Below are 23,850 nucleotides of genomic sequence, written 5' to 3' on the forward strand. Positions count from 1 at the left end.
ACCTGGTCATGAGAAGAAAGATCTTGAGAGGCAAGTGTTTTGGAAGCAGCTGAGTGAGTGTGTCAGCAACTTTGGTGCATGATACCAGATATTAGTGATGGGTAATTTAAATGTGAAGGTGAGTTATGTGGCAGTTGAGGGTATGATTGATGTACATGGGGTATTCAGTGCTGTGAATGGAAATGGTGAAGAGCTTGTGGATTTGTATGCTGAAAAAAGACTGGTGATTGGGAATACCTGGTTTAAAAGAGAGATATACTTAAGTATTTGTATGTGAGTTGGAGAAATGGTTAAAAGGTTTAAAAGAGAGATATACATAAGTATTTGTATGTGAATAGGAGAGATGGTCAAAAGACATTATCAGATTACGTGTTACTTGATTGGCATGTAAAAGAGAGACATTTGGATGTTAATGTGCTGATAGGGGCAGCTGGAGGGATGCCTGATCACTATCTTGTGAAGGTGAAGATTTGTAGAGGTTTTCAAAAAAGAGAAAATATTGGGGAGAAGAGAGTGGTGAGAGTAAGTGAGCTTGAAAAGGAGACTTGTGTGAGGAAGTAACAGGAGAGATTGAGTGTAGAATGGTAAAAGGTGAGAGCAAATGATGTGAGGGGAGTGTGTGAGGAATTGGATGTATTTAGGGAAGCAGTGATGGCATGTGTAAAAGATGCATGTGCCATTAGAAAGGTGGGAGGTAGGCAGATTAGAAAGGGTAGTGAGTGGTGGGATGAAGAAGTAAGATTGTTAATGAAAGAAAAGAGCAGCGTTTAGATGATACTTACAAGGAAGGAGTGCAAATGACTGGGAGGTGTACAAAAGAAAGTGGCAGAAGGTCAAGAGGAAGGTGCAAGGGTTGAATAAGAGAGCAAATAAGAATTAGGGTGAGATAGTATCATTAAACTCTAGGAAGAATAAAAAGATGCTTAGGAAGGAGGTGAATAACGTATAGAAGACCAGAGAACAAATGGGAATATTGGTGAAGGGGGCAAGGGGAAAGTGATAACAGGTAGTGATTGATTGAAAAGGAGATGGAGTGAGTACTTTGAAGGCTTGTTAAATGTTATTGTTGATAAAGTGGCAGATGTAGGGTGTTTTGGTTGGGGTGGTGTGCAAAGCAAGAGGGTCAGGGAGAATGGTTTGGTTAAGAGAGAAGAGGTAGTGAAAGCTTTGCAGAAGATGAAAGACGACAAGGCAGCAGGTTTAGATGGTATTGTAGTTGAATTTATTAAGAAAGGGGGTGACTATGTTGTTGATTGGTTGGTAAGGATATTCAGTGTATGTATGGATCATGGTGAAGTGCCTGAGTATTAGTGAAACGAATGCATAGTGCCATTGTACAAAGGCAACAGGGATAAAGATGAGTGTTCAAACAACAGAGGCATAAGTTTGTTGAGTATTCCTGGAAAATTGTATGGAAGGGTATTGATTGAGAGGGTGAAGGCATGTATGGAGCATCAGATTAGGTACAAGCAGTGTTGTTTCAAAAGTGGTAGAGGATGTGTGATCAGGTGTTTGCTTTGAAGAATGTATGTGAGAAATACTTAGAAAAACAGATGGATTAGTATATAGTATTTATGGATCTGGAGAAGGCATATGATAAAGTTGATATAGATGCTCTGTAGAAGATAATAAGGGTATTTGGTGTGGGAGGTAAGTTGCTAGAAGCAGTGAAAAGTTTTTTTTGAGGATGTAAGGCATGTGTACAAGTAGGAAGAGAGGAGAGTGATTGGTTCCAAGTGAAGGTCTGCAACAGATGTGTGATGTTCCCCATAGTTGTTTAATATGTTTATGGATGGGGTGGTTAGGGAGGTAAATGCAAGAGTTTTGAAGAGAGGAGCAAGTATGCAGTCTGTTGTGGATGAGAGGGCCTGGAAAGTGAGTCAGTCGTTGTTCGCCGATGATACAGCTTTGGTGGCTGATTCAAGGGAGAAACTGCAGAAGATGGTGACTGAGTTTAGAAAAGTGTGTGAAAGGAGAAAGTTGAGAGTAAATGTGTGTAAGAGCAAGGTTATTAAGTTCAGTAGGGTTGAGGGACAAAATAATTGGGATGTAAGTTTGAATGGAGAAAAATTGGAGGAAGTGAAGTGTTTTAGATACCTGAGAGTGGACTTAGCAACAAATGGAACTCATGGAAGTGGGTCACCGGGTGGGGAGGGGGCGAAGGTTTTGGGAGTGATGAAGAATGTGTGGAAGGAGAGAACTGTATCTCGGAGAGCAAAAATGGGTATGTTTAAAGGAATAGTAGTTCCAACAATATAATATGGTTGTGAGGCATGGGGTATGGATAGGGTTGTACAGAGGAAGGGTGGACATGTTAGAAATGAAATGTTTGAGGACAGTATGTGGTGTGAGTTGGTTTGATCGAGTAAGTAATGAAAGGGTAAGAGAGATGTGTGGTAATAAAAGAGTGTGGTTGAGAGAGCAGATGAGGGTGTGTTGAAATGGTTTGGACACATGGAGAGAATGAGCAAGGAAAGATTGACAAAGAGGATATATGTGTCACAGGTGGAGGGAACAAGGAGAAGTGGGAGACCAAGTTGGTGGTGGAAGGATGGAGTGAAAAAGATTTTGAGTGATTAGGGCCTGAACATGCAGGAGGGTGAGAGGTGTGCACGGAATAGAGTGAATTAGATTGATGTGGTGTACCGGGGTCGAGTGCTGTCAGTGGACTGAACCAGGACATATGAAATGTCTGGGGTAAGCCATGGAAAGGTCTGTGGGGTCTGGATGTGGATAGGAAGCTATGGTTTCGGTGCATTACACATGACAGCTAGAGACTGAGTGCGAACGAATGTGGCCTTTTTGTCTGTTTCCCTGGCGCTATTTTGCTGAAGCAGGTACCCGGGTAGCAATGTTGTTTCCTGTGGGAATGGGTAGTGCCGGGAATAGATGAAGTCAAGCAAGTATGAATATGTACATGTGTATATATGTATATGTCCATGTATGTGTATGTATGTGTTGATATGTATATGTATGTGCATGTATGGGTGTTTTTGTATAGATATGGGTATATGAGTGGATGGGCCATTTTTCGTCTGTTTCCTGGTACTACCTTACTGACGCGGGAAACGGTGATCAAGTATGATAAGATGAATAGAGAAAATATATATTTATTATTTTCTTCCGGTAGTGAATGGCCCTTACTGTTACCTTCCTTCCAATAGTGTATGGCCATTAGTTTTGCCTTCCTTCAAGTAGTGTATGGCCCTTACTGTTACCTTCCATCCAGTAGTGAACGGCACTTACAGTAACCTTCCTTCCAGTAGTGTATAGCACCTACTATTACCTTCCTTCCAGTAGTGTATGGCACCTACTGTTATCTTCCAGTATTGAACGGCACCTACTGTTACCTTCCTTCTAGTAGTGAATGGCACCTACTGTTACCTTCCTTCCAGTAGTGCATGGCACCTACTGTTATCTTCCTTCCAATAGTGTATGACACCTACTGTTATCTTCCTTCCAGTATTGAATGACACCTACTGTTACCTTCCTTCCAGTAGTGAATGGCACCTACTGTTATCTTCCTTCCAGTAGTGTATGACACCTACTGTTATCTTCCTTCCAGTATTGAACGGCACCTACTATTACCTTCCTTCCAGTTTTGAATGACACCTACTGTTATCTTCCTTCCAGTAGTGTATGACACCTACTGTTATCTTCCTTCCAGTAGTGAACAGCACCTACTATTATCTTCCAGTATTGAACGGCACCTACTGTTATCTTCCTTCCAGTATTGAACGACACCTACTGTTACCTTCCTTCTAGTAGTGAATGGCACATATTGTTATCTTCCTTCTAGTAGTGAATGGCCCTTACTGTTACTTTCGTTTCAGTAGTGAACGGCACCTACTGTTATCTTCCTTCCAGTAGTGTATGGCACATACTGTTATCTTCCTTCCAGTAGTGAACGGCACAAACTGTTATCTTCCTTCCAGTAGTGTATGGCACCTACTGCTATCTTCCTTCCAGTAGTGAACGACACCTACTGTTATCTTCCTTCCAGTAGTGTATGGCACGTACTGTTATCTTCCTTCCAGTAGTGTATGGCACCTACTGTTATGTTCCTTCCAGTAGTGTATGGCACGTACTGTTATCTTCCTTCCAGTAGTGAATGGCACCTACTGTTATCTTCCTTCCAGTAGTGAACGACACCTACTGTTATCTTCCTTCCAGTAGTGTATGGCATATACTGTTATCTTCCTTCCAATAGTGAATGGCACCTACTGTTATCTTCCTTCCAGTAGTGAACGACACCTGCTGTTATCTTCCTTCCAGTAGTGTATGGCACCTACTGTTATGTTCCTTCCAGTAGTGTATGGCACCTACTGTTATCTTCCTTCCAGTAGTGTATGGCACGTACTGTTATCTTCCTTCCAGTAGTTTATGGCACCTACTGCTATCTTCCTTCCAGTAGTGAACGACACCTACTGTTATCTTCCTTCCAGTAGTGAACGACACCTACTGTTATCTTCCTTCCAGTAGTGTATGGCATATACTGTTATATTCCTTCCAATAGTGAATGGCACCTACTGTTATCTTCCTTCCAGTAGTGAACGACACCTGCTGTTATCTTCCTTCCAGTAGTGTATGGCACCTACTGTTATGTTCCTTCCAGTAGTGTATGGCACCTACTGTTATCTTCCTTCCAGTAGTGTATGGCACGTACTGTTATCTTCCTTCCACTAGTGCATGGCACCTACTGTTATGTTCCTTCCAGTAGTGTATGGCACCTACTGTTATGTTCCTTCCAGTAGTGTATGGCACCTACTGTTAACTTCCTTCCAGTAGGGTATGACACCTACTGTTATCTTCCTTCCAATAGTGAATGGCACCTACTGTTATCTTCCTTCCAGTAGTGAACGACACCTACTGTTATCTTCCTTCCAGTAGTGTATGGCATATACTGTTATCTTCCTTCCAATAGTGAATGGCACCTACTGTTATCTTCCTTCCAGTAGTGTATGGCATATACTGTTATCTTCCTTCCAATAGTGAATGGCACCTACTGTTATCTTCCTTCCAGTAGTTTATGGCACCTACTGCTATCTTCCTTCCAGTAGTGAACGACACCTACTGTTATCTTCCTTCCAGTAGGGTATGGCACCTATTGTTATCTTCCTTCCAGTAGTGTATGGCAACTACTGTTATGTTCCTTCCAGTAGTGTATGGCACCTACTGTTATGTTCCTTCCAGTAGTGAACGACACCTACTGTTATCTTCCTTCCAGTAGGGTATGGCACCTATTGTTATCTTCCTTCCAGTAGTGTATGGCACCTATTGTTATCTTCCTTCCAGTAGTGTATGGCACCTACTGTTTCCTCTTTCCAGTAGTGTATGGCACCTACTGTTATGTTCCTTCCAGTAGTGAACGACACCTACTGTTATCTTCCTTCCAGTAGTGTATGATACCTATGTTATCTTCCTTCCAGTAGTGAACGACACCTACTGTTATCTTCCTTCCAGTAGTGTATGGCACCTACTGTTATGTTCCTTCCAGTAGTGTATGGCACGTACTGTTATCTTCCTTCCAGTAGTTTATGGCACCTACTGCTATCTTCCTTCCAGTAGTGAACCACACCTACTGTTAACTTCCTTCCAGTAGTGTATGACACCTGTTATCTTCCTTCCAGTAGTGAACGACACCTACTTTTATCATCCTTCCAGTAGTGTATAGCACCTATTGTTATCTTCCTTCCAGTAGTGTATGACACCTACTGTTATCCTCCTTCCAGTAGTGTATGGCACCTACTGTTATGTTCCTTCCAGTAGTGAACGACACCTACTGTTATCTTCCTTCCAGTAGTGTATGACACCTACTGTTATCTTCCTTCCAGTAGTGAACGACACCTACTGTTATCTTCCTTCCAGTAGTGTATAGCACCTATTGTTATCTTCCTTCCAGTACTGTATGACACCTACTGTTATCCTCATTCCAGTAGTGTATGGCACCTACTGTTATGTTCCTTCCAGTAGTGTATGGCACCTACTGTTATGTTCCTTCCAGTAGTGAACGACACCTACTGTTATCTTCCTTCCAGTAGTGTATGACACCTGTTATCTTCCTTCCAGTAGTGAACGACACCTACTTTTATCATCTTTCCAGTAGTGTATAGCACCTATTGTTATCTTCCTTCCAGTAGTGTATGACACCTACTGTTATCCTCCTTCCAGTAGTGTATGGCACCTACTGTTATGTTCCTTCCAGTAGTGAACGACACCTACTGTTATCTTCCTTCCAGTAGTGTATGGCACATACTGTTATCTTCCTTCCAGTAGTGAACGACACCTACTGTTATCTTCCTTCCAGTAGTGTATGGCACCTATTGTTATCTTCCTTCCAGTAGTGTATGGCACCTACTGTTTCCTCTTTCCGGTAGTGTATGGCACCTACTGTTATGTTCCTTCCAGTAGTGAACGACACCTACTGTTATCTTCCTTCCAGTAGTGTATGACACCTATGTTATCTTCCTTCCAGTAGTGTATGACACCTTCTGTTATCTTCCTTCCAGTAGTGTATGGCACCTACTGCTATCTTCCTTTCAGTTGTGTATGGCACCTACTATTACCTTCCTTCTAGTAGTGAATGGTACCTACTGTTACCTCCCTTCCAGTAGTGTATGGCACCTACTGTTACCTTCCTTCTACTAGTGAACGGCACGTACTGTTACCTTCCTTCCAGTTTTGAATGGCACCTACTATTACCTTCCTTCCAGTGGTGAATGGCAACTGGTTTTCTTTGTTCCAGTAGTGAATGGCACCAACTGTTATCTTCCTTCCAGTAGTGAATGGCACCAACTGTTATCTTCCTTCCAGTAGTGAACTGCACCTACTGTTATCTTTCTTCCAGTTGTGTATGGCACCTACTATTACCTTCCTTCTAGTAGTGAACGGTACCTACTGTTACCTCCCTTCCAGTAGTGTATGGCACCTACTGTTATCCTCCTTCCAATAGTGTATGGCACCAACTGTTATCTTCCTTCCAGTAGTGAATGGCACCTACTGTTATCTTCCTTCCACTAGTGTATGGCACCAACTGTTACTTTCCTTCCAGTAGTGTATGGCCTTTAGTTGTTTTTTTTATTATTTTCCTTCCAGTAGTGTATTGTTTTTAGTTGTTTCATTTTGATTTTATCTTTAAAAGTAGTTTTCACTTTGTGTAGTACCATCTACATCAGTGGAAACTGGCACTGAGTTAGTAATTGGTAAATATTTTTATTGATGTTGTACCCATTGTTGATATTTTTTCTGTGCATGTCTGCAAATCATGAAGAATTTTGTTTTCCAGGTTCTTGAGGAGGAAGCATCTAGCAAGGACCCACTGCCTGATTGTTTGCTGCCAAGAGTTGTTGAGTTCATCCGAGAATTTCCTGTGTACCTGCAGACTGTAGTACAGTGTGCTCGCAAAACAGAATTGGCTTTATGGCGATACCTCTTTTCTGCTGCAGGAAGCCCAAGGCTTCTTTTTAATAAAGCTCTTGAGGATTCATTGCTAGATACTGCAGCGTCATACCTTATCATTCTGCAGGTAAGATAGAGTATATATGTACAAAATGTCCATAGCACAGAGAAGGAAAAACTAATCATAATTGGTGAGTATAAAGGGGATGACAGGTAACATGTGTGAATGTTAAGTGTCAAGTCAAATATATTGAAATATATTTCTCCCCTATCCCTGGGGATGGGGAGAAAGAATACTTCCCATGCATTCCTCACGTGCCATAGAAGGCGACTAAAGGGGATGGGAGCGGGGGGCTAGAAATCCTCCCCTCCTTGTATTTTGACTTTCTAAAAGGGGAAACAGAAGAAGGAGTCACGCGGGGAGTACTCATCCTCCTCGAAGGCTCAGATTGGGGTGTCTAAATGTGTGTGGATGTAACCAAGATGAGAAAAAAGGAGAGATAGGTAGTATGTTTGAGGAAAGGAACCTGGATGTAGTGGCTCTGAGTGAAATGAAGCTCAAGGGTAAAGGGGAAGAGTGCTTTGGAAATGTCTTGGGAGTAAAGTCAGGAGTTAGTGAGAGGACAAGAGCAAGGGAAGGAGTAACACTGCTCCTGAAACAGGAGTGGTGGAAGTATGTGATATTGTGTAAGAAAGTAAACTCTAGAATGATATGGGTAAAACTGAAAGTTGATGGAGAGAGATGGGTGATTATTGGTGCATATGCACCTGGGCATGAGAAGAAAGATCATGAGAAGCAAGTGTTTTGGGAGCAGCTGAATGAGTGTGTTAGTAGTTTTGATGCACGAGACCGGGTTATAGTGATGGGTGATTTGAATGCAAAGGTGAGTAATGTGGCAGTTGAGGGAATAATTGGTATACATTGGGTGTTCAGTGTTGTAAATGGAAATGGTAAAGAGCTTGTAGATTTATGTGCTGAAAAAGGACTGGTGATTGGGAATACCTGGTTTAAAAAGAGAGATATACATAAGTATAAGTATGTAAGTAGGAGAAATGGCCAGAGAGCATTATTGGATTAAGTGTTAATGGACAGGCGCGCGAAAGAGAGACTTTTGGATGTTAATGTGCTGAGAGGTGCAACTGGAGGGGTCTGATTGTTATCTTGTGGAGGCGAAAGTGAAGATTTGTAGAGGCTTTCAGAAAAGAAGAGAGAATGTTGGGATGAAGAGAGTGGTGAGAGTAAGTGAGCTTGTGAAGGAGACTTGTGTGAGGAAGTACCAGGAGAGACTGAGTACAGAATGGAAAAAGGTGAGAACAAAGGAGGTAAGGGGAGTGGGGGGTTGGAATGGGATGTATTGAGGGGAGCAGTGATAGCTTGCGCAAAAGATGCTTGTGGCATGAGAAGCATGGGAGGTGGGTTGATTAGAAAGGGTAGTGAGTGGTGGGATGAAGAAGTAAGATTATTAGTGAAAGAGAAGAGAGAGGCATTTGGATGATTGTTGCAAGGAAATAATGCAAATGAGTGGGAGATGTATAAAAGAAAGAGGCAGGAGGTCAAGAGAAAGGTGCAAGAGGTGAAAAAGAGGGCAAATGAGAGTTGGGGTGAGAGAGTATCATTAAATTTTTGGGAGAGTAAAAAGATGTTTTAGAAGGAGGTAAATAAAGTGCGTAAGACGGGGGAACAAATGGGAACTTCAGTGAAGGGGGCTAATGGGGAGGTGATAACAAGTAGTGGTGGTGTGAGGAGGAGATGGAGTGAGTATTTTGAAGGTTTGTTGAGTGTGTTTGATGATAGACTGGCAGATATAGGGTGTTTTGGTCGAGGTGGTATGCAAAGTGAGAGGGTTAGGGAAAATGATTTGGTAAACAGAGAAGAGGTAGTAAAAGCTTTGCTGAAGATGAAAGCCAGCAAGGCTGCAGGTTTGGATGGTATTGCAGTGGAATTTATTAAAAAAGGGGGTGACTGTATTGTTGACTGGTTGGTAACGTTATTTAATGTATGTATGACTCAAGCTGAGGTGCCTGAGGATTGGCGGAATGCTTGCATAGCGCCATTGTACAAAGGCAAAGGGGGTAAGAGTGAGTGCTCAAATTACAGAGGTGTAAGTTTGTTGAGTATTCCTGGTAAATTATATGGGAGGGTATTGATTGAGAGGGTGAAGGCATGTACAGAGCATTAGATTGGGGAAGAGCAGTGTGGTTTCAGAAGTGGTAGAGGATGTGTGGATCAGGTGTTTGCTTTGAAGAATGTATGTGAGAGATACTTAGAAAAGCAAATGGATTTGTATGTAGCATTTATGGATCTGGAGAAGGCATATGATAGAGTTGATAGAGATGCTCTGTGGAAGGTATTAAGAATATATGGTGTGGGAGGCAAGTTGTTAGAAGCAGTGAAAAGTTTTTATTGAGGATGTAAGGCATGTATACGTGTAAGAAGAGAGGAAAGTGATTGGTTCTCAGTGAATGTAGGTTTGCGACTGGGGTGTGTGATGTCTCCATGGTTGTTTAATTTGTTTATGGATGGGGTTGTTAGGGAGGTGAATGCAAGAGTTTTGGAAATAGGGGCAAGTATGCAGTCTGTTGTGGATGAGAGCGCTTGGGAGGTGAGTCAGTTGTTGTTCGCTGATGATACGCGCTGGTGGCTGATTCATGTGAGAAACTGCAGAAGCTGGTGACTGAGTTTGGTAAAGTGTGTGAAAGAAGAAAGTTGAGAGTAAATGTGAATAAGAGCAAGGTTATTAGGTACAGTAGGGTTGAGGGTCAAGTCAATTGGGAGATAAGTTTGATTGGAGAATTCTGGAGGAAGTAAAGTATTTTAGATATCTGGGAGTGGATTTGGCAGCGGATGGAACCATGGAAGTGGAAGTGAATCATAGGGTGGGGGAGGGGGCAAAAATTCTGGGAGCGTTGAAGAATGTGTGGAAATCGAGAACATTATCTCGGAAAGCAAAAATGGGTATGTTTGAAGGAATAGTGGTTCCAACAGTGTTATATGGTTGCGAGGCGTGGGCTATGGATAGAGTTTTGCGCAGCAGGGTGGATGTGCTGGAAATGACATTTTTGAGGACAGTATGTGGTGTGAGGTGGTTTGATCGATTAAGTAATGATAGGGTAAGATAGATGTGTGATAGTAAAAAGAGTGTTTTGAAATGATTTGGTCACATGGAGAGAATGAGTGAGGAAAGATTGACCAAGAGGATATATGTGTCAGAGGTGGAGGGAATGAGGAGAAGTGGGAGACCAAATTGGAGGTGGAAAGATGGAGTGAAGAAGATTTTGAGTGATACTGGGCCTGAACATGCAGGAGGATGAAAGGCGTGCAAGGAATAGAATGAATTGGAATGATGTGGTATACCGGGGTCGACGTGCTGTCAATGGATTGAATCAGGGCATGTGAAGCGTCTGGGGTATACCATGGAAAGTTTTGTGGGGCCTGGATGTGGAAAGGGAGCTATGGTTTTGGTGCATTATTACATGACAGCTAGAGACTGAGTGTGAATGAATGTGGCCTTTGTTGTCTTTTCGTAGCGCTACCTTGCACACATGAGGGGGGAGGGGGTTGTTATTTCATGTGTGGCGAGTTGGCGATGGGAATGAATAAAGGCAGACAGTTTGAATTATGTACATGTGTATATATGTATATGTCTGTGTGTGTATGTATATGTATACGTTGAGATGTATAGGTATGTATATTTGCGTGTGTGGACGTGTATGTATATACATGTGTATGTGGGTGTGTTGGGCCATTCTTTCGTCTGTTTCCCTGTGCTACCTCGCTAACGCGGGAGACAGCGACAAAACAGAATAAATAATAAATAGATATTGAAGATGAAAATTTGGAAAACTTCTCTACTGGTAGTTGTGAAGAAGGGTTGAAATGGTACACAAATACCTTTTCCAGTACTGTGCTGGCACATATGTAAGATTATGTGTCAGAGAAATATTTTAAGAGCATAGCTGGTTCATAATGTGACTTCTAAAAGTGTGCATTGATTATACGACTGTGTAAAGTATGTTTTGATTGTACCAATGTATAAAGTATGTATTGATTGTACCAATGTATAAAGTATGCATTGATTTTACCACAGTATAAAAGAAAATAAAGTATGCATTGATTGTACTGCTGTATTAAAAAAGAAATAAAAAGAATTGATGTGATGGTGCAAAGGTGTACAGCAGCTTGGTTGTAGCATGGGTTATGAAAATCAGAAGTGGAACAGTTGGAGCTCGATTAAGCATTTGTTAGTGGTGGTGGTGTGTGGGTGTTTTTTTTTTGGGGGGGGGGGGCAATATTTTTTAGGAGTCTGTCTCCCAAGGTCATCAGGATGGAATAACATGTTTAGGGTAGGTTATATTTATAGTCTATAAATATACCCCTTCCCCAAGCTTTATAGAGCCCTTATCAAACAAAAAGTATCAATTCTGCGCCTTTTCTTTGATTGAAAATGTGCCTAACTTTGTGAACAACAGCTTTGCAATGATTTCAAGCAGAAGTAAGAATGTAGTGGGTTTCAGGGGAAGGGATTAGTTTCATGGATTGGTATGCTTTCTCCCTGAAGTGACAGGCTTCAGAGCAGGAGCAATCAAATTATGATATGGAAAAAATAGCTTGAAGAGGTTGGGATGTAGGACTCATTCCCAGCCAAGATAATGTCTGCTGTGTGTCAGCATAACATGAGGCATCTCAGCCAGAGAAGCAGTGCCCATCCCATGTAAAGTCAGTAAAAAAGCCAAATGACAGTAACCCGTAAGCTCTTCCAAAGAGCCAAAGTTGTTGTTTTGAGGGGGCAGTGGAGAATTGGCATGCCCAACTAGAATTAACAGAATTAAGATTGTGGTCAGAGGACCCTAAGGGACCAGGAATGATCTAAGTATAGTGGAGATTTGTAGGTAAAAAAGAGGTCATGTATATTGGAAGAGTGTTCCTGATGGTTGATTGTTTGATGAATTGTACCAAGTCCTTAAGGACAGAAAAAGAAAGGGCATTGGCTCCATCAGAATTGTCCTGGTTAGAGCCTATCCAATCTTTGTGGTGTGCATTGTAATCCTCTGCATAGAGGATCTCAGCATATGAATATGAAGAGAGCAGAGCTTCATTACAAGAAGTCACAGAGATGCTCATAGTTTGGGGATTTGTGGTGGAGTGGGTAGTGAGATTTAGAGCCAGATAGCACCAAAGGTAGGAGACTCATGATCCATGAAGCAAGCAATAAATGTTTTTGTAGAGAAGGCACAGGCTCCACCCTGGGATAGGAAGCTGTGATAGGGATTATATTTAGAGATCTCATAGGGCAATAGAGAAGCAGCCATGGACAGATGGGTTTCAGAGAGAAGTTCAGGGAAGAAGTAAGAAATTGGTGTTAAGTGAGGGAAGGTTAGAATTAAGACTGTGAACTATGCAGAGATGGATAGGAAAAGAGCAAGGTGTAGGAACTGCAGGTGTGGAAGTGGGGTGGATTCCAGTTGCATGATGGCAGCCAAGTGGGTCCTAGGATCTTCTCAACCCCTCCCAACTATTGGTTTGATTCCAGATCAGTGCTAGAGAATTAGTATGTGGTTGCACTGCCATAAATCATGAAAATAATAAGGTAGGAAAAAATAGAATGAGAAAATAAGTATATATGTGTTGCTGCTGCCCATAGATTCCATTGGGTAGGTATTGTAATAGACAACAAAATCATTGCATATTTTGGAGGTCTTACCCAGGACTACATTTTTTCCATTGTTATTGAATTTTGGGTGAGGAAAGATCCCTTACAAACAATTAGCAGCTTAAACAAATTCAAAATCTCTTTCATCCCAAGGGTACTCATATGTACTGTATTATTCAAACATATATGGTGCAGAGCATCTCTGTTCAGTTGACTTTTCTTTTTAAAAGGTTATTGATAAGTCCTTTTATCTTTCACAAACAAATTTAAACTAAAACCTTTATACCCATTTATTGTGGGATGGCAGCCTTTTTGAAACTAGAATGACTTGATAGGCTTTCCTTGCACAATGCTTGATCCCTAAGAAAGCGCAATACTTGCATTGCCTTAGTTTACATTTTATTATTGCAGAATTTGGAGAGTGCCACAGTGAGTCGTAGTCATGCTACTCGCCTCTTAGATGCTACTCTAGAAGCTGGCAAGTGGGACCTCAGTAAAGATCTCATTCGCTTCCTTCGATCCATAGGTAAGATGTTTGTATTAATGATGTATATAGATAAGAGGGAAGATCTGTATGAACCACTTGGCTGTATGGCAGAAGCCCCATAAAGATTGCAATCTGGCCATACCTTTCATGCTGCATCATATAAAGAAAACAAGATGACATGATAAATCTTCCATTAGAAATTTTACAAGTATGCATAACACATTTTCTTGTATTACATATCTAAATTGTTGATCAATGAAGATCTTGGAAAAACTTTTTACTCTAGGATAGTAAGAGAGCTTATTGAAAACAATCTTCCATACACCATATTTTTGAAAGCATTTGCAGAATCATTCTAGGGTATAATTTTCTTACACACAATTTTTAGTGTATCCTTCCATTTGAGATGACTTTTCTTTTGTGTCTGCTTCCGTTCTTCCCACTTTTGTATACATTTACTAATTTTTCTTTCTCCATTATCAAAATATCTTTAGCCTGTCAATGCTTCTTCATCTGCCATTTTACATCCTCCCTAATTTTCACATCTTTTCAGATCATTTTCATTTAGCCATATACTAGCCTTTGATTTCTTAAGAGTCTTTTTTTCTTCATAGAAGGCAATTTCCCTTGTCAGTGAGGTAGCACTAGGAACAGATGAAGAAAGGCTGCATTTGCTCACATCCATTCTCTGGCTGTCTTGTGCAGTGTGCTAAAACCGCAGCCCCCTACCCACAACCAAGGCCAACAAACCTTCCACCTTTCTCCCCAACCACTTCACATGCCCTGGTTCAATCTGTTGACAGCTTGTCATCCCAAGAATTCCACATTGTTCCAGTTCACTCTATCCTGTGCATGCCTTTCACACTCCTGCATGTTCAGACACCAGTCACTCAATATCTTTTTCATTCCATTCCTCATTTGGTCTCTTTTCTTGTCCCCCCTTGCTTTTAACATGTATGTCCTTTTTGTCAGCCTTTCCTCTCATTCTTTCCATTTGTCCAGACCATTTCAGCACACCCTCTTTGACCTTGCTAACCACATTCTTCTTATTACCACACCTCTCTCTTACTCTTTTATTATAAACTTCCTCAATCAGACCATTTTACACCACATGTCCTCTTACATTATGTTTGCAACACAACCACCCTCCTTTGCACATCCACATTTTGGCCCATGCTTCACATCCAAGCATACAGCATTGCTGAGACTACTACGTCTTCAAACATGCCTATTTTTGCCGTTCCAGAAAATGACCTCTTTTTCCACATATTCCTCAGTGCTCCAAGAACCTTCACCCCTTCACCCAACTTATGACACACTTCTGCTTCCATGTTTTTATTTGCTGTCATGTCCCTCCTCGGGTAACACAGTGATAATCCCAATAATCATTTTATTAAAATGAGTGTTCTTATTGAAGATACTGTATATGTTTTCTCATGTTTGGTCTTACTGATTTTTGGGTATCCATATTCATCATACAATTTTTTTTTCTCGCAGATCCAGCAGATTTGGACTCCCCCAAACCATCTGTGCCATCTTGTGGTAGCACTAAGGTGGGATATAGCCATGCTACTCCTCCAGTGTCCCCAGCATGTGCTGATGAGGACTTGTCTATGATCCTTCCCAACACTCAGGTACATAGTAAATGTAATTTACAAAATCGCTCATCTCATTGTAAACTCTCATTTGTTGTATTACAACCGAATGAAAAATGTATGTATTTTGTCAAAAGTTCAGTTAAGTAGTTTTTAGGTTAGGTTGAATTTCATGTGAAAGGTTGTCCTTTTATTCTCCAACTGAAAGAGCCCTGTGAGCACTTGAGAGAGGACTTATTCTTTGGCAGGTTAAAACACTGTTTCATCCTGCAAAATGAGATGTATCCATGAGGATTCACTTCATATTGACCAAAATGAAGTGTTGTAGCCTGAGAGTTGCTTGTTTACAAGACTTACTTTTGCTCAGACCTGTGATGTTATCATGCAGAGTTGAGATGGCACCAGTCAACTCTTCGATACTTCATTACTCAGTGACATTGTTCAGACCTGGTGACAGTTGCTTCGTGTCAGCTTGGAGGGTCATCATTTTTGTTTCTTGACCATTGAAAAGGCATACGGGTATCATTGTTCATTATTGTTGGATTTATCTGAACAGCATTTTTGAGTGGATATGGTAGTGAACTGAACTATTAGGTAATTAAGCCATAGGGTGGATGAGGGAGCAAAGGTCTTGGACACATAAGGAAATGTGTGGAAAGAGTGGTCACTGTCTTTAAGGTAAAGTTGATTACGTTTGATGATATAGTAGTCCCTTCGGTGCTGTATGGTTGCAAGGCATGGGTCATAGAAATGCAAAGGATAGGATGATTGTTCTGGAAATGAAATGTTTGAGTACAGTATGTAGTGTGAAGGAGGTTGATCAAATCAGAAATTATAGGGTTGCAGAGACATCATAGAGAGAGGTGTATGTATGAGAGGACTGAAAAGGATGCCCTGAATTGGTTTAGACATTTGGATATGTTGAGTGAGAAATTGTGGAAACATTTCAAGGACCATGAAGGGAATCTTGAGACTAGATAGGAACAGAAACACTGTTTAGGAGAGAGGGGCTCAAGAGATAACAGATCAGTGGAAAGAAGGTGAAGACATTAAAAAGGTGAAATCTGATGTATCTTCTGTAGATGTTAAAGGGGCTGTGAAGTCAGAGGAAAAATTTGTTGAGAATATTAGTCAAGGAATTGCATGAACATTACCTGGAACCTTTCAGGTAGAGGAAAAGACAAAAGTACATGGTGAATTTACTGGAATGATATCGAAAGCTGTTAAGGAAAAACTCTCTCTCTCTCTCTCTCTCTCTCTCTCTCTCTCTCTCTCTCTCTCTCTCTCTCTCTCTCTCTCTCTCTCTCTCTCCCTCTCTCTCTCTCTCTCCCTCTCTCTCTCCCTCTCTCCCTCTCTCTCTCCCTCTCTCCCTCTCTCTCTCCCTCTCTCTCTCTCTCTCTCTCTCTCTCTCTCTCTCTCTCTCTCTCTCTCTCTCTCTCTCTCTCTCTCTCTCTCTCTCTCTCATATGCACGCACGCATCCAGAAGTAGAGGGCAGGGAAGATTAGGAGCAAATTAGGAAGCAGATCAACAGATTTTTAAGAGTAAGGGAGAGGAACATAGACCCAGGTTAACACAAGCAGATGTACACAGCAATTTGAGAAAAGAGTTTAGAAAGAATGATATGCACTGTTAGAGATGATGAAGCAAGGAAAGAAGTACATAGGTTAGTTGATGGAAGGTTTAGAAAAGTATAGAGAATACAGAACCAGTGCTTGCTAGGAAAAAAAGAGAGATTATAGAGAAAGTTGGAGACGCAGAGGTTGCCATTACTCCACTGAGGGGATCTAGCTGAATAATGGGTTGCACCAAAATTGGAAAGATCAGTAAAGGAGGATGTTGATAGATGTAAATCACTGACTATTTTTGAATTGGAAGAAGATGATGTACCAGATAAAGGAGAAAAGGAAAAGAAGGAGGAAATGCATATGAAAAGATTGCTGGAGAGTATGGAACAGCCATAAGTGACTTCCATGAAGAATAACGTAAGACATAAGGGGGAACCAGTTATGGTTACATTTGACTTGGAGTCGTCAAGCTAGAAGGTACTTAAAGGCATGGTGGAGCTTAATGGAGATTCATCAAATGTGATGGATCTAAGCAAAGAGTACAGTTAGAATACAAAAACTGAAAGACATTTTATGTTATTATGTTGTTGAACTGTGGCGTTTGAAATTGAGCAGAGGGAAACAAATGACTTTTAGATAGAGTTATAGGTAGAAATTGTGCTTTAGCAATTTTGAATTTAACATGGTTACTGATTTGCTGCACAGGGTTGAATAAAAAAACAAAATATGAGCAGTATGAAAAGGAGAATGAGTATTAGAGGGAAAAGGGCAGGGAAAATGGGTTGAAGTATGTAGAATGAAATCATCAGCATAAGAGTGAATAGGGTGAAATTTTTTTTTTTTTTTTTCATACTATTCGCCATTTCCCGCGTTAGCGAGGTAGCGTTAAGAACAGAGGACTGAGCCTTTGAGGGAATATCCTCACTTAGCCCCCTTCTCTGTTCCTTCTTTTGGAAAATTAAAAACGAGAGGGGAGGATTTCCAGCCCCCTGCTCCCTTCCCTTTTAGTCACCTTCTACGACACGCAGGGAATACGTGAGAAGTATTCTTTCTCCCCTATCCCCTATCATTTGTTGAGAGAATGAAGAGAGTTGGTGATGGGACAGAACCAAAGGAAAACCACTATTGATAAGATAGGAAAGGGACATTGCTCCATTGATGACTACTCCAGTGGAAAAATCTGAATTGAAACTGTGCATAGAATCCTAAGAAAATTAGTTTAGAAAGTAAAGACTTAAGCCACATCCTGTCAGATGCTTTGTAGATGTTAAGGGCTACACCAAAAGTTTCACCAGAATTCCTAAGATGAGAGGACCAGAGGTGAGTCACACAGGAGAGAAAATTGCCAGCAGACCTAGCACAGTGAAATCCATATTGGAGTTTAGAAAGAAGGGAATGGAATTCTAAGGGTTTGTGAAAGTGAGAGTTTCAAGAGCATTGGAGACAACAGAAGTGAGGGCAGTGGAGCAGTATTATTTTATATTTTATATATATTTATTATACTTTGTCGCTGTTTCCCGCATTAGTGAGGTAGTGCCAGGAAACAGATGAAGGCTGGCTCATCCACTCGTATACACATATATGTACATAAACACCCACATGTGCACATATTCATATGTATACATACACAGACTCAGAGATTGCATACATGCTTATATACATATTCATACTTGCTTGGCTTCATCCTTTCCTATCGCTACCATGTCCCGCAGGAAACAGCATTATTTCCCTCTGCTTCAGCGAGGTGGCACCAGGAAAACAGACAAAAAAGGCCACATTCGTTCACACTCAGTCTCTAGCTGTCGTGTGTAGTGCACAGAAACCACAGCTCCTTATCCACATCCAGGTCTCACAGACCTTTCCATGGTTTACCCCAGACGCTTCACATTCCCTGGTTCAGTCCATTGACAGCACGTCAACCCTGGTATACCACATTGTTCCAATTCACTCTCTTCCTTGCATGCCTCTCACCCTCCTCTATGTTCAGGTCCCTGTTGCTCAAAATCTTTTTCACTCCATCCTTCCACCTCCAATTTGGTCTTCTTTTCCGTGTTCCCTCCACCTAAGACACATACATCCTCTATGTCAATCTTTCCTCACTCATTCTCTCCATGTGCCCAAACCATTTCAAAACACCCTCTTCTGCTCTCTCAACCACGCTCTTTTTATTTCCACACATCTCTCTTACCCTTACATTACTTACTCGATCAAACCACCTCACACCACACATTGTCCTCAAACATCTCATTTCCAGCACATCCATCCTCCTGCACACAACTCTATCCATAGCCCACGCCTCGCAACCATACAACATTGTTGGAACCACTATTCCTTCAAACATACCCATTTTTGCTTTCCGAGATAAGGTTCTCGACTTCCACACATTCTTCAAGGCTCCCAGGATTTTTGCCCCCTCCCCCACCCTATGATCCACTTCCGCTTCCATGGTTCCATCCGCTGCCAGATCCACTTCTAGATATCTAAAACACTTTACTTCCTCCAGTTTTTCTCCATTCAAACTTACCTCCCAATTGACTTGACCCTCAACCCTACTGTACCTAATAACCTTGCTCTTATTCACATTTACTCTTAACTTTCTTCTTTCGCACACTTTACCAAACTCAGTCACCAGCTTCTGCAGTTTCTCACATGAATCAGCCACCAGTGCTGTATCATCAGCGAACAACAACTGACTCACTTCCCAAGCTCTCTCATCCCCAACAGACTTCATACTTGCCCCTCTTTCCAAAACTCTTGCATTCACCTCCCTAACAACCCTATCCATAAACAAATTAAACAACCATGGAGACATCACACATCCCTGCTGCAAACCTACATTCACTGAGAACCTATCACTTTCCTCTCTTCCTACACGTACACATGCCTTACATCCTCGATAAAAACTTTTCACTGCTTTTCACGTCGACCCCGGTATACCACATCGTTCCAATTCACTCTATTCCTTGCACGCCTTTCACCCTCCTGCATGTTCAGGCCCCAATCACTCAAAATCTTTTTCACTCCATCTTTCCACTTCCAATTTGGTCTCCCACTTCTCCTCGTTCCCTCCACCTCTGACACACAGCAACAAAGTATAATAGATAGATAGAATAATATATACACACTCATACATCATTCAAACACCTCTTTTTTCTCTTTCAGTAGTAGCTTCTTCATTTCACCAGTCACTACTCTTTCTGATCTGTCCACTTCCCATCTTTCTCATTCCACATTAATCTCTTGCACGTCATCACTGCTTACCTAAATACATCCCATTCCTCACCCACACCCCTCACTTCATTTGCTTTCACCTTTTGCCATTCCACACTCAATCTCTCTTGGTATTTCTTCACATAAGTCATAAGTCTCCTTTACAAGCTCACTTACTTTACCACTCTTTTCTCCCTGACATTCTCTCTTATTTTTTGAAACCTCCACAAATCTTCACCTTCACATGATAGTGATCATACATCCCACCAGCTGCTCCTTTTAGCACATTTACATCCAGAAGTCTCTTTTTTACCCACATATCAATCAATTTGTAATCTAATAATGCCCATTGACCATCTCTCTTACTCACAAACATATACCTATGTATATTCTCTTTTTAAACCAGGTATTCCCAATCACCAGTCTTTTTTCAGCTCACAAATTCACAAGCTCTTCACCATTTCCTTTCACAACACTAGATACCCTATGCACACCAATTATACCCTCAACTGCCACAGTACTCACCTTTGCATTCAAATCACCCATCACTTATACCTGGTCTTGTGCACTAGAACTGCTGACTCACTTATTCAGCTGCTTTCAAAACACTTGCCTCTCATGATCTTTTTTTTCATAACCAGGTGCATAAGCACCAGTAGTTACCCATTGCTTGCCATCCACTTTCAGTTTTACCCACATCAAACTTTCTTACGCTCTAGCACAAACTCCCACAACTCCTGCTCCAGGAGTAGTGCTACTCCTTCCTGAGCACTTGTCCTCTCTCCAACCCCTAACTTTACTTCCAAGACTTTTCCAAACCATTCTTCCCCTTTAACCTTGAGCTTTGTTTCACTCAGATCCAAAACATCCAGGTTCCTTTCCTCAAACATACTACCTGTCTCTCCTTTCTTCTCATCATGGTTACATCCACACACATTCAGACACCCTAGTTTGAGCCTTTGAGGAGGATGAGCACTCCCCGCTTGACTCCTTCTTCTGTTTCCTCTTTTAGAAATTGAAATACAGGAAGGGAAAGGTTTCCAGCCCCCTGCGTCCACCCCTTTAGCCATCAGGAATACAGAGGTAGAATTCTTTTTCCCCTACCTCAGTGCAAATGACTGGGAGATGTACAAGAGAAAGCAGCAGGAGGTCAAGAAGAAGGTGCAAGGGTTGAAAAAGAGGACAGATGGGAGTTGGGGTGAGAGAGTATCATTAAACCTTAGGGAGAATAAAAAGATGTTTTGGAAGAGGGTAAATAATGTGCAAAAGACGAGAAAACAAATGGGAACATCATTGAAGGAGGCAAGGGGGGAAGTGATAACAGGTAATGATGGAGTAAGGAGTAGATGTAGTGAACATCTTTGGGATTGATGAATGCATTTGGTGATAGAGTGGCAGATGTAAGGTGCTTTGGTCGTGGTGGTCTACAAAGTGATGGAGGGGTGGTTTGGTGAAGAGAGAGGAGGTGGTGAAAGCCTTGTGGAAGATGAAATCTGGCAAGCGGCAGGAGTGGATGATATTGCAGTTGAATTATCTAAGAAATGGGGTGAATATGTTGTTGATTGGTTGGTAAGGATATTCAATGTGTGTGTGGATCACAATGAAGTGCCTGAGGAGTGGCAGAATGCATGTATAGTGCCATTGCACAAAGGCAAAGGGGGTAGAAGTGAGTATTCAAACTAAAGAGGCATAAGTTTGTTGACCATACCTAGAAAATTGTATGGGAGGGTATTGATTGAGAGGGTGAAGGCATGTGCAGAGCATCAGATTAGGGAGGAGCAGTGCAGTTTCAGAAGAGGTAGATAATGTGTGGATCAGGTATTTGCTTTGAAGAATATTTGTGAAAAATACTTACAAAACCAGATGGATTTCTATGTGGCATTTATGGATCTAATGCTTTGTGGAAGGTCTTAATCGTATATGGTGTGGAAGGTAAGCTGCTAGAAGCAGAGAAGTTTTTATCAAGGGCGTAAGGCATGTGAAGGAGTAGGAAGAGAGGAGAGTATTTGGTTCCCAGTAAAGGTCAGTCTTCGACAGGGGTGGGTGAGGTCCCCATGGTTGTTTGATTTGTTTATGGAAGGGGTGGTTAGGGAGGTAAATGTAAGAGTCTTGGAGAGAGGGACAAGTATGCAGTCTGTTGGGTAATTAGAGGGCCTGGGAAGTGAGTCAGCTGTTGTTCGCTGATGATACAGTGCTGGTGGCTGATTTGAGTGAGAAACTTCAGAAGCTGGTAACTGAGTTTAGAAAAGAATGTGAAAGGAGAAAGTTAGAGTGTAAATGTGAATAAAAGCAAGGTTATTGGGTTCTGCAGGGTTGAGGGACAGGTTAGGTGGGATATGAGTTTGAATGGAGAAAAATTGGAGGAAGTGAAGTGTTTTAGATATCTGGGAGTGGACTTCATAACCACTGGAGCCATGGAAGTAGAAGTGAGTCATAGGGTGGGGGAGGGGGCAAAGGTTCTGGGAGCAATGAAGAATGTGTGGAGAGAACTTTTATCTTGGAGAGCAAAAATGGTTAGGTTAGGTTAGGTTAGGTTAGGAATAGTAGTTCCAACAGTATTATATGGTTGGGAGGCATGGGTGACAAATAGGGTTGTGTGGAGGAGGGTGGATTTGTTGGAAATGAAATATTTGAGGACATTATGTGATATGAGGTCGTTTGATTTGAGTAAGTAATGAAAGGGTAAAAGAAATGTGTGGAAATAAAAAGAGTGTGGTTGAGAGAGCAGGAGAGGGTGTGTTGAAATGGTTTAGACATATGAAAAGAAAGAGGAAAGATTGACAAAGAGGATATATGCATCAGAGGTGGAGGGAACAAGGAGAAGCAGGAGACCAAATTGGAGGTGGAAGGATGGAGTGAAAAAGAATTTGAGCAATTGGGGCCTGAACATACAGGAGGGTGAGAGATGTGTAAGGAATAGAGTGAATTGGAACAATGTGGTATACTGGGGTCAATGTGCTGTCAGTGGACTGTAGATAGGGAGCTGTGGTTGCTGTGCATTACACATGACAGCTAGAGACTGAATGTGAACAAATGTGGCCTTTTTTCTTACATTCATACATTTTTGCTTTTTAAAGTTTTTCTCAGTCATCCACACATTATATTGCTTTATTTTCTCTTGTGTCATCTGTGAGATATCTGACTGCTTTTTCTCAGACTTGCTTATATATATCTGAGATCATGATTACAAAGAATTTCTTAGAGCTTCTTTGTGGTACCCCAAAGAGTAATTCTTCTTCCTCAGATATGTTTCTATTTGTAACTTTGAATTTTGTGTTGATTAAACATTCTTTAATCCATTTTCCTATTTTTGTTTTATATTTTGGATGTGCTGGAAATGAGATGTTTGAGGACAATGTGTGGTGTGAGGTGGTTTGATCGAGTAAGTAACGTAAGGGTAAGAGAGATGTGTGGAAATAAAAAGAGCGTGGTTGAGAGAGCAGAAGAGGGTGTTTTGAAATGGTTCGGGCACATGGAGAGAATGAGTGAGGAAAGATTGACCAAGAGAATATATGTGTCGGAGGTGGAGGGAACGAGGAGAAGAGGGAGACCAAATTGGAGGTGGAAAGATGGAGTGAAAAAGATTTTGTGTGATCGGGGCCTGAACATGCAGGAGGGTGAAAGGAGGGCAAGGAATAGAGTGAATTGGAGCGATGTGGTATACCGGGGTTGACGTGCTGTCAGTGGATTGAATCAAGGCATGTGAAGCGTCTGGGGTAAACCATGGAAAGCTGTGTAGGTATGTATATTTGCTTGTGTGGACGTATGTATATACATGTGTATGGGGGTGGGTTTTGCCATTTCTTTCGTCTGTTTCCTTGCGCTACCTCGCAAACGCGGGAGACAGCGACAAAGCAAAAAAAAAAAAAAAAATTTGGTTTGCCAGTTTCTCTGGTAATATTCCATAGTTTACTTTAGAAAATGGTTTTACAAAATCAAGAAA

At 41.5% G+C, this 23,850-nt stretch overlaps 1 protein-coding gene across 5 annotated transcripts in view; it reads left to right on the forward strand.

Annotated features, from left to right (window-relative positions):
- The window catches only part of Rich (Guanine nucleotide exchange factor subunit Rich), a 349,449-nt gene that overhangs the window by 253,442 nt on the left and 72,157 nt on the right, over positions 1-23,850 (forward strand). For all 5 annotated transcript variants that reach the window (XM_071672678.1, XM_071672679.1, XM_071672681.1 and 2 more), the window contains 3 exons: positions 7,286-7,525; positions 13,461-13,575; positions 15,034-15,170. In XM_071672678.1, coding sequence (XP_071528779.1) covers positions 7,286-7,525; positions 13,461-13,575; positions 15,034-15,170 — 492 coding nt within the window. The remainder of the gene's footprint in view (positions 1-7,285; positions 7,526-13,460; positions 13,576-15,033; positions 15,171-23,850) is intronic.

Source organism: Panulirus ornatus, chromosome 17 (genome assembly GCF_036320965.1).
Source record: "Panulirus ornatus isolate Po-2019 chromosome 17, ASM3632096v1, whole genome shotgun sequence".
In the NCBI taxonomy this organism is placed as follows: domain Eukaryota; kingdom Metazoa; phylum Arthropoda; class Malacostraca; order Decapoda; family Palinuridae; genus Panulirus; species Panulirus ornatus.